Genomic DNA, 12,358 nt, shown 5'->3' with positions numbered 1-12,358 from the left:
AGATACAATTCACTTTGGCTTACTCTATTCATCATCTAATGATTTTAGACTAATAGGATATAGTGACAGTGATTGGGCTGGCGATATGGATGATAGAAAGAGCACCACTGGTTATGTGTTCTTCATGGGAGATACAACTTTTACTTAGATGTCAAAGAAACAACCAATTGTTAGTTTGTATACTTGTGAAGCAGAATATGTAGCTACAACATCTTGTGTTTGTCATGCATGTCATGCAATTTGGCTTTGAATTTTGTTAAAATAATTAAGCTTGCCTCAAGAAGAAGCAATGAAGATTCATGTTGAAAATAAGTCTGCAATAGAATTAGTCAAAAAATCCAGTTTTTCATGATAGATGCAAGCATATTGATATGCGCTATCATTATATCAGATAATACATTACAAGGAAGGAAGTGCAAGCGGAATATGTGAAGTCATTAGAACAAATTGCTGACATCTTCACCAAGCCACTCAAGTATGAATACTATATCAAGATGAGAATTTTTTTTGGAATCACAAAATTAAGTTTAAGGGGGGCTGTTGGAAATTAAACTTAATTCAGCTCGTTATTATTTGGGCTTTTGTTTAAAGCCTATAATCTAGAGAAATCTATTAAAGAAGACTCTAGAAATTTATTGAAAAGTAATCTGTATTTAATGTCATTTATGATAGGAGATATGAGAATACTCTAGAGAGTCATTTATAACCATTTGATTGAAATGTGTTTGCATAATCCTAACGGTGTACTACTAGTATAAATAGTGGTGATGTATTTGAGTTTGTATTAAGCCAAAAATTTGAGAAATAAAATTTCTAGTTTCTTTCTTTTGTTCACTTTAGCCTTCTCTTGTTCCAAAAGCCCTTTTTCATTCAAACAATAGAAACTCTTTGCAATTACAGGGATTTTGCTAATAAAAAAGTCCATAACTATCTTCTTCTTCTTCTTGTTCTTCTTCTGTTGGAGACAATCAATGAAATTCTTTTGGTTTAAATGAATTTAATAATGAGATTATCAATTTGCATAAACATAATTATCACTTTCAGTTCTTCAATTATAAATCTTTATTAAGAACATATATAATATAATTGGGAAAGTGGAGCAGAACAAGCAAAGAATATTTGCAAGTCCTTAAGTTGCTAAAGTAAAGGAGTTGAACGACCAATGCCTCCAAAACCAAATATATTAACGCAATCAAGTTGAGGAAATTACTAACGGAAATATATTAATGCAATCAAGTCAATGAAAATAACTATCAAAATTTAGAGTGTTAGTGAGTTGAGCTGATAAATGAGTCTTGCTTAAAAATATTTGTGTTAAATACAATGAGCAAATGAGACAATTTTGAGCCAACTCGGACTTGTCTTATTAGTTCATGAGTCAGCTCGTTTAAGAAATATTTTTATCAAATATACTTAAAAATATATTAACAATCAAGAGCTTAATTAAGTACAAAGTTGTTAAAAATATATCACTATTTCTCATATTAATATGATTTATTGTCATTTTTCTTTTAATTTTTATTTTTTTATTATTTTATTATAATAAATGTTTCGGTCGTAATTTTTTTTTTTGGTCAGAGTAAGCTTGCAAGCCTACTCAAACTTATAGAATTAAGTTCAAATTTGAGCTTTAACTCTATTAATTAAACGAGCTCAAGCTAATATCAGCTGTGATTCAAGTTTGACTGATTTCACTTAAACTCCTAACTGAAACAAAGAAATGAATTGAAATCAAAGCCAACAATGGTCATTTATGCTAGAATGAAAAAAATATATATATATAGAAATGATAAATTTTATTATATTTTCTCGTTTAATTGGAGATGATTAGACTTTAAAAAAATTCAAAAATTCCCTTCAGGTAGAATGATTTGATTTTTATACTTTAAATAAAATACATAAAATTAAAACTTACATTTTTAATGAAAATTACAAAGAAAGAAAATAAGAAATCATAAAAAATAGTAATAATTAAGTCCGTAATATGTTTATGTAGATATATTTGCATTTTCTATTGTATAATATTTGGCAATTATAGAAGAACAGTTGTTTGGCATTGGAAGCCCATATATTAATATAGCGAAAAAAGATGGAAATTGAACTCCAAGAATGAGCCGTTGACCACTAATAAAATTAGTGGCGGAGCCATAAAAATTATTGGAGGGATCTAATTTATTTTATTACAATTTTTTAAAAAAATTTATTTTCATTCGGACTTAAGATCAGCATAGACTGTTTTAAAATTTTTTGTTCAATATTTATTCAAAAATATATAAGATTAAATATAAGATATTAACAACTTACAATTTGTAACGTAACTTCTACTTTTTAAATTCTAAAAGAGTTAAATAATTACTTCATTATCATAAAAAATCACCTATTAAACTGAATCAAATAAAAAATTGTTTTTCATTATAGTATTTTTTTATCAAGCAAAGGAATTGACCACTAGTCCTTATTAATCAAATAAATATTTCAACATATTGCTTCCTATTAATAACTAATTAACAACTTAAAGACAAACATCACTAATTAAAAAAATAAAACAAAGAAAAACACAGTTACTTGAAGACGAATGAATGAAATGGTGGTGGGCCGATGGGGGGACTAGCCTTGATGTTAACCTTTGTTCAAGTGATTGGGTGGTCGGCAGGGGTCTAATAGTCGACGGGGGCGTGACTAGCCCAAGTCAATAAGGGGGGAGAGAGAGAGAGAGAGAGAGAGAGAGAGAGAGAGTTTGTATAACTTAGGAAGTAAATATTTGATGAGCTACTCATTGCTTGGTTCTATTAAAGTTTAATTGTGATCGTTCAATTAACTAAACAAATAAACTTGAACAATATTTTAAATATTCGATCATTAAAATAAATAAGCTTAAACATTTATGTGTTCCACTCATTTATGTTCATAAACATCATCATTTAGTTTGAGTTTACAAGAAATCATCAAAGCAATTACTAAAGATTAAGAAGCCCATTAGATTTACTAACCTCTCTAAATAAAAGTTTAAAAATGAACAAAAGTATAAAACTTAATCATTTAAAAAATTATATCACTAGAAAATGTTTAAATAAATTAAGTGACAACTTTAAGGACTCGCCTCAACAATATATTGGCCCTTAATGCTTGATGGAAATGGGAAGTAAGAGCTACTCAGTGCACTCTTGAAATCGATTAAAAAAGGAAAGCTTGCTCGAGTGGGTGTTGTTGGGAGAAGTTGGGAAAACAATAAGAGAAGTATGAAGAAGGAAATGGTGATTTTAACAAGATGTACGTGGAGATTGGTCCCAATGACTTGCCTTTTGTTATGGGAAAAGGATTTCAACAATTATGTTATCACATTAAGCGGCAATAGTATTTCAAGCTGGCACTTTATTGCTAGTTCAACCAACCATAAGTCCTCTTTCAAAATTTTAAATATAACTCCACCCTTTTCTTGTTTACATCATGCAATATATTTATCTAGGTGACTCCACATAAACATAATTATCATATGTTAAGCAATAATGATCAAAATATTGTAATCATGCAATGATGAATGCAGGACTGTACTTAGAAGATAGCAGTCAAAGCATTATAGTTGGATAAAGGTATTCAAAAGATCATAATTAAGCAATAATGGTTGGAAAAGCATAATTGATTGACGATGCTTGTAAGACTCTAGTCAAACGATAGTGGTTAGATGGTTGTAGTCAAGCTATGATGTCAAATGAGTGTGGCCTGGTGATGGTGATCGGAGGACCAAAAAATAGGCTATGATGACATTGGTTAGAGGATTACAATCAGGTGGTGGTGTTTGGGGAACCACAACAAGGTGATGGTCATGGGCGGATCCCCATTGTCTTGACGGGGGCAAATGCCCCCCCTCAATATTTTTATTTTATTTTAGAGGGGATATTTTAGAATATTTTGAGTATTTTTCCCCCTCTCAAAAAATTTTTTTGTCCTCATTTTATCAATCCTAAGCATCTTTGTCCATCCCCCACAAAAAAATTTTTTTGCCCACCCTGAAAACGGAAGTTGGATCCATCCCTGGTGATGGTGGTTGAAGAACCATAGTAGACTGATGACAGTCAGTGATTGCAATTAGTCGAGTGATGATAGTCAAAGTATTGTAGTAAAACAATGATGGTCAGAGGAACATAGTTGAGAGATAGCGATCAAAGATCTTAGTCATCGTGGTCAAAGGACCAAAGGAAGGTGACAATATTTAGATGATTATTATTAGATGATGGTGGTCAGAGTACCATGATAAGCCAACGTTGGTTGGATAATTATTGTCCGACAAGGGTGATTGACCACGATGACTAAGGTCATGATTATTGTTGGATGGGTGATAGTAGTTTGAGGATTATTGTTGGATGGTCATGATTAAAAGGTCAAAGCATGATAATTTTTTTTTATTATTATTTTTACTTTCTTAAAATCTCCTCCCCATAACGAATGGTTCAACTAATGGGATAGTCGTTTTCTTCGTTTTTTTTTTTTCTGTTCTTAAAAAAAAAAAAATGAAGTTTAAAAAATTTCCCCGTCTTATTTTGGGCATAACATATTTATTATTTTTGATTACACATAAACGCGCGTAGTTATTACTTTGCATTCGCCAGGTTTAAATCCTTGTTAATTCAGTAAGTTGTGTAAAACAAGCAAAATAATAATTGCAAATTGGTTGAGAAAACGTGTTTCAACTAAGTCATTGCAAAGAAAAAAAAAAATAAAGGCAGGCCCTCCAAAAAAAATTTATTAATGAAGGCAAGTCTAAGAAAATGACCATTATTTAAAGAATATTAGCCGGTGTCAAAAAAATGATCCCATCCGATCATAAAAAATTCAGATTGACCCGTCTAATAAATGAATCCAGTTAGCATTGAGCCATGAACTCGTTTTTTTACCTCAAATTTCTTTAGGTTTTTTACTTTTAGGTAGAATATTCTTTTTTTTATCAATTATGCTAAATTTATAATTAATAAGTTAACCATTATTTTTTAACCAAAATGAGTTAATGGGTGGGTCGGGTTATTCAGATTTGTAGCAAATCAGAGTTGGGTTGCTGTTTTTTTACCCGTTTATTAAAATGATAGGATTTTAGTTGACTTGATTAGGATCAGATCAATTTTGAATCAGATCCAAACCTAATCCGTCGATTCTTTTTACCACCCCTAAATATTACTTCTAGCTCTCAAAGTATTTAGCCAAGTCAATTCCAAAACAAATATGCTGACTCCTTACAACAAAATACGTTTAACAAGTCTAAGAACCAATCAATAGAAGTGCTGATTCCTTACGACAAAGGCATTAGCCCATAATGAGCTTAACTTTTGTTGAACATGGAGCAAATTCTTTATAATTTTTTATCGAATAGCATATTATAATATAGTAGAACTCGTACCTCCATGTACATTGACCTTGACTTCCTACGGCCCTTCCTCTCATCAATATATATGATCGATAATGGGGAAAATTTTTTCAGAGCATTCTCTCCTGTTTCTTCATTGCTAAGAAAAATAGAAAGAAGACAAAAGCAAAAGAGCCAAGTTATGCAGCCAGTAACCATGGCGGTTCTCATCGCTGTCGTCATCCTTTTCGAGCTTCCTTGCTTCTCCACCCGGACCAACTCTTCCTCCCTCTCCGCTATTCACAGAAACCCTGTTTCGCTCTCGGTGGCGGAAACTACGGGCAACACCGATGAACACCTGACATCTAACTTCGTTAACATGCACGTTTTCGAAGACGTTTATACCATTGGGTAAGATCCTTTTAGTCTGACATCAAAGAAGAGGTTTTTGCTGATTTTAGATGAACTCTTGCAGATTGTACTATGTACAGATCAAAATCGGTGACTCATCGAAGCCCTATAACCTCCACATCGACACTGGGAGTGATCTCACGTGGCTCCCAAAGGCACACATCAATCCATCCCACCCATCTCTTTGATTAATTTTGCTAATCATTACGATTAATATAATTGTATCAGTTAAAAGATTGATTGAAGTGAATAATTTGGATTAATTTAAAAATCAAATCAAAATTAATTATCATTCAAAATTTAACATTGCAGGAGCTCTATCATCCGCATGACTTGCAGAACATCCAGTATGTACGATGCGATGAACCCCGTTGCATTGATGTACCCAGAGGTAAGTGCAAGAAGAACACAGATCCATGTGACTATAAGATCCGTTACCAAGATGAAGCCTCCTCTGAAGGCCGCATCGTGAACGACTCATTCACACTCCATTTAGAAGATGGCTCGTCGATCAGCCCTACCCTTGCCATCGGTCGCAGCACCTACTACTCATCAAAAGAGCTCAATGGTCAGTCAATAACTGAAGGCATGCTTGGGCTTGGCAAAGGTAGAATAAGCATAATCTCGCAGCTGCACGAACAAGGCAATTTCGCAAACATCTTTGGTCATTGCCTAAGTAGAAATTTGGAAGACTACGGGTTTATGTTCATTGGGGAAGATTTCGATTATCCCAGATGCCTCACTTGGATACCTATGTCCAGCGATGTTTCTAAGTGAGTTTTTAGTACTCGTGCTCTGATTTGAAGATCGAGCAGGTTATGCGCAATAATAATTTCTGTATTGATTATATATTATGTGCAGCTACTCACTGATGGCTGAAGTAGTATATGGTGATCATGAGCAGTCATTGTTGGGGGGGAATCAAGTTTTCGTTCTTGATAGTGGAGCCACTGACACGTACTTCGTAGATCTGTTGTACAAGAAGCTTTTAACCAAGGTTACTACTCTCCATTCTTCATTCCTATATGGTGTCCATCATATTAGCATAGACGTACAAGTGGAGGATAAATACTTAAGTAAAATTGATCAGATTTAAAATAATTTTGCGGGGTTTTTTAAAGTTTTAAAGAAAGTTTCTTCCTTCGATGACTATTAGATTGCATAGATGCCGCTGCAGAAAGTACCCAGAAATGACAAGCACCCTTACTGCTGGGAGGACACGAGACGCTTCAGGTTCATCACTGATCTCAGGAACCATTTCAGTAGCTTATATCTCAAATCAGGAAATGGACAAGATCTGGAGATCCCACCGGAGAACTACTTAACCATTACGGTAAGCATGACATCTTTCGCTTGGTTGGTGTCCATATTTCTATACAAAGGTGAGCTTTATTTCTCATTCATGAGTTCCAATTAATTTTAGGAAGATGGCGATGCTTGCTTGGCCATCTTGAATGGCTCTGCTCATGGTCTGAACAACTTCAACCTTATTGGAGGTAATAATTAAGCTTTAAAAGAGAAATAATATAAATTAAACTACAACCTTTGAAAATTTTTGTTATAAAAAGATTATTTAATTTCCTTTGTAATTTGTTTATTTTGAGAGGGTTATGCTTTGTGCAGCTACATCAATGCAAAATGTGATGGTTGTTTACAACAATGAGCAGCAGAAAATTGGATGGGCTCCTGTTACTGGCTGCACTCAACCTCTGAACTGCCCAACATATACGGAGCATATAGGAACTCTTCGCAATTACGGGAATTTCGATAATAAAAAATTTCATAACCATCTTCTTCTTCTTGTTCTTCTTCTGTTGGAGACAATCAATGAAATTCTTTTGGTTTAAATGAATTTCATAATGATATTATCGATTTACATAAACATAATTATCACTTTGAATTGTTAAATTATAAATCTTTATTAAGAATTGATATATCCTCAAAAAATCATCTTGATCGGGCACGTTCTCAAGGCAAAATCAAGCGGGAAACTTCAAAAATTAAATCTGGGATCACCTGAACTTCGATTTCAGCAAACTATCAGTCAAATTGAGCGTCTTGGAAATACGAACCCAACGACACCAAATTCGACTCAATCCGAGCCCAAATGAATCCAGATCAAGCACCCGAAGTGTTGTGGGAAAGTTTGAACCATAATTTGAGTTATTAAACGGTTTCCAAACATGATGTGCTTATTGTCAAATCGAGCAGCTCAATGAGACAAATCCAACGAGCCCAAGATCGACGAATTCCGACATCATTTAGACCTTCAAATGTCTGATGAACAGTACACGATCAAGGGATTCAATACCAGCCGTCCATCAAACCACTCCACATTTGCATTTGATCCTCCTCCTATTTACTACTCATGCCATTCTCAAAAACTATAAATATCCCCTCATTTCTCTTGAGAGGTGACCCAAGCAAGAAGAAGAGAAGAAGAAGCAAGATGAAGAGAAGAAGAAGAAGAAGAGAAGGATATAAGGGAAGAACTCCTCCTCGACCACCGCCAGAGTTCTGCCTGACGCCAAAGTACTGCCTGATGCCAGAATTGTTCCTGACTTCTGAATAATGTTGGAGTTCTGCCCGAAGCTCAAGTGGCGCCAAAGTTCTGCCTGACGCTGGAATTCTGCCCAACTTTCGAACGACGCTGGAATTCTGCCTGACCTTCAAAGGACGTCAGAATTCTGCTCAATCTCCAAGCGATGCCAGAACTTTGCTCGACGTTGTAACTAATTTTCAATCCAGAAGTGATTCATTGTAATCTGATCGTACAAAATTTTAAGGAGGATTCAACATCTGTATTTCAAGTAAACACTAGTATAACTCTTTCAACTGGGCGTGACCCCATTGTTTTTCCCCTTTCAGGGTTTTCCACGTAAAAATTCTTATGTTGTTATTTCTCCTTTGTTTGTTTTCTAGATATACGTACAACGTTGAGACAAAAAATTTTTAACTCTATCACCGTGTATATTATAGTCCACAACAATTTGGCACCATCTGTGGGAAACATTATCCCACGTTTTCAAGTATTGCATCAATTGTCAATAGACGTAGCAGTTGCATCATTAGGGCGTCTCGCTCCAACTCCCACTAGTCCAGAAATCAGTCTTTGAATCATAGACGCCTGATGTCTTCCTCTTTTTACCCTGGGGGACAAAATGCTGTTGGAGAAGCAACCTCTGGACTTTCCTTAGAAGAGAGAATCCGAAAGATAGAAAAATCTCAGAACGAGAACCTTCAACTCTTGCGAGAGACTTGGTAGCCGACACTAGCACAATATGAAGAAGTTCTTATCCCTTGAGATCCACTACTGGCCGAAGATGTTCAATTTGAACATCTTCAAGCAGAGATTCCTCTTCCTCCACCAAGGAGGCATATACAATCACATCAGAACAACAAACTTGCCGATACAACAAGTTCTACCTATCCCTCACACACTGATCGACAACCTCACATTCTTCGAGATCTCCCTGAAGACTTAGCCTAACAGCACATTGCTGAGCTCCCTCATAATGCCATACATCATGAACTGTGGAGATTAGTACGGAAAGAGTTCCCTCGGGGAGATGTGAGGCAAACTCTTTGACAGAGGAACTTCTAAGAGTCATCACCTTTAAATGAAGCCATCCTTTAGCACCCCATTCCGTTTGCCTTCAAACTACCAAGAATCGAGTCCTATGACGGGATGTCCGATCCATACGAGCATATCGACCACTATAGAATCATCATGCATATTCAGCAAGCCTCGAATGCACTCCTATGCCAGGTTTTTTCTGCTACCCTTAAAAGACAAGCTCAAACGTGATTCTATTCGTTTCCGTCTGGAACGATTCCTTCATTCATCAAATTGGCCAAAGTATTTGTCAAACTATTTATTGCAAATCAAAGAATTGCTAAGGATTCTTCTCACCTCTCTAGGATCCGTCAAAATGAAGGAGAATCATTGAAGGAGTATTTTCAGTGATTTTCTATCAAGGATCGACAAATTCCAGAAGTAGATCCTAGGTTGCTAAGAGGAGTCTTTCTCGTAGACATTCATTCTGGCCCCTTTTATTTGGCACTCATGTGGGATACTGTTCTCTCATATGCCGACTTAATTCATCGTGTGGAGGCACAAATCTCGATAGATGAAGCCATAAATGCTCACAGAAAATAGTTTGAGCAAACCAACGGGAAGCACAAAGGTGCACCTGGGATATATAATTCATTCTCACAACGGAATAAGCAAGAGAAGAATAATCTACCTCTTAGGCCTCCATTGCCTTGAAAAGAACCTCGATAGGAGAAAGAGTATACCCCACTCAACACATCTCAAACAAATTTATTGATGGCCATTCGAGATCAATATACAGTAAAATGGCTAAATATTTTGAAGCTGAACACATGAAATCAAGATCAGTACTGTCATTTTCATCGTAGTTGTAGCCACACTACCGAAGCCTGTAGACAACAATCAGAGAGTGAAATCTAAACCTATCTCTATTAGAGACTTAGTCCTGTGCAGCATCGAAGCCCCTAGAAAAGGCCCTCATCGTAACAAGCTCTCTCCCCTCTGGGAGGGTCCTTATTTGGTAGTAGCCATGGTCAAGCCTGGAACCTTCAAACTAAAGGATTCTAGTGGAAAAATGCTTCCTCGAACTTAGAATGTTGGCAACCTTTGCAAGTACTATCAGTAGGAGTTGATAATATTATTTTTCTTATGTTATGTTATTGGTAGTATTTGTCTTGTATTATGTCCCCCCCAAGTGATTAGGCTTTGTATCTTTCAAGAGTTATACTGACTTTTTGTACATTCCTTGTGTGTTGATTGTAGGAGAACTCTTCTTTCATATTCCTAAGTTACACTAGAAAATTATTGTAATAACTTATATAATACAATAATGTGATGTTCACTTTGTTGTGATAATGCCTCTTTTTATAAAAGATAAAAAACTCCTCAAACTCTTTTTATGTGATTCGAGAAATACACAATCTACATTATATCTCAATCACCGGATGATTAATCCTAGGGGAATTTTATCCGACCTCTTTCATACAGGTTAAAATCATCAAGCAAATGCTTTGATTAACAACCTCGGATAGGCAAAGATATCCAATGAGGATATCTATCGCATTCACTCAAGTCAAAAAAGATCGTCAAAATATTTCTCATTGAAATAAAACTAAGTCAATTTCATGTACATGTGAAAGTAGAAAAAAGAAAAAATATTAATAATTTCTTTATATATTACTGAACATCGAGTACATCATATGGAAGCATCAACACCAAACACACATATTATCACTAGAAAGAAAACAAAGTGATATAAATTAACATTAAAGCAATCCTACAGGATCTTAATATCATCCTCATCTTCCTCCAGGAAAAAAGCCTTTTGCAACTCACTCTCTAATTCTTCACCATCAAATTTTAAAGATGGATCACCAGAAGACTGGCTATGAGTCAACCCCTCGATATTTGCTCTAATCTTGCGCTGCACCGCACGCACGCCCTTCATAAAACCTTTGATGAAGCCATCCTCTATGCAATCTGCTTCTAAAGCCTTCACCTCCATGTCATAGATATAATTACGAGCTTCCTGAACGTGATCCTCAACAGTTATCTTAAAGACAAAAGACTTCTTGAATTCTTCTATGACTGTAGACGATAGTTGTTGGGCTTCTTTCTCTGACAGTATGCTCTAGAGCCTCTTATTCTCAGTTTCAAGGATCTGTTGGTTAATCGTCGCCTGTGCATCCACCAACTTTATATGCAAGCGATCCATCTGCTCATTCTATGAGGAGGCCGAAGTTATCCTGTTTGCCAGCTCTGCTCTACACTTTCCTAACTGCTTCTCCACCTCCTGCATTTCCTTGACTTTGCCATCATATTTCTTCTTGTATTCTCCCTGAAGATACTTGAACTTTACAAATTTGTTATTCTAGTCATTTAAGGTCTTGGTCATTTTAATCTTGAAATTAGTATGCTGCTCCAACCGAAACAACAAAAAAATAAAATTTTGTAAGAGTCATATCTCTTGAAAAAATATAAAAGGAAAGAAGAAAAAGTGAACTCACCAACTCCTCAGCCCATCGACAGCCAACACATTGATGTTTCAAAACATCTTCTAGAATATATGATTTAGAGGGAGAGATATGAGGACCTTTTCTAGTGATTGCCAAAATTTCATCCGCCATCTTCTTTTTGAAACCTGCAAATCATCCTCACTCCCTGTTCGTTTAGAATGAATTTTTGAAGGTTGGGGTATTGCCTCTGAAACTTTCATAGACTTCTTTAGCATTTGGGCATGTGATCTTCCTGCTTGAGTAGATAATCCCACCTTAAACAAGTATTCTTCGTCAATATATCTGCTCAAATAATGCACCTCATAATGTAGGGCATTAATATCAGAAAGCTTAAGTATCTTCAATAAATCTTTTGCTCCAATATGAAGGGGGACGGGTAACTCCTTCAATTTTTCCAAATTTTCTTGGAGATCCAGTCATTTTGCACAAAAAAGAAGTCACTAATCCAACCTTTTGACTGATCTCGATTACGAATATCCAACCACTTGGATCTGAAAGAGATATGACCCTATGTATCATTGATAAGACAACCCATTCGAGAAA

At 35.3% G+C, this 12,358-nt stretch overlaps 1 protein-coding gene across 1 annotated transcript; it reads left to right on the top strand.

Annotated features, from left to right (window-relative positions):
* Positions 1-5,484: 5,484 nt before the first annotated feature.
* Positions 5,485-7,987, top strand: LOC110116618 (aspartic proteinase Asp1). The gene is given in 7 exon segments (XM_028698540.1): positions 5,485-5,746; positions 5,811-5,901; positions 6,059-6,519; positions 6,608-6,743; positions 6,903-7,079; positions 7,170-7,242; positions 7,370-7,987. Coding segments are annotated over 7 exon segments (1,356 nt in total). The 5' UTR covers positions 5,485-5,552; the 3' UTR covers positions 7,594-7,987.
* Positions 7,988-12,358: the final 4,371 nt, after the last annotated feature.

This window comes from Dendrobium catenatum, unplaced genomic scaffold (genome assembly GCF_001605985.2).
Source record: "Dendrobium catenatum unplaced genomic scaffold, ASM160598v2 fragScaff_scaffold_1105, whole genome shotgun sequence".
Lineage (NCBI taxonomy): Eukaryota > Viridiplantae > Streptophyta > Magnoliopsida > Asparagales > Orchidaceae > Dendrobium > Dendrobium catenatum.
The sequence above is the reverse complement of the archived record's forward strand: the minus strand, read 5'-3'. Positions and strand labels throughout refer to the sequence as shown.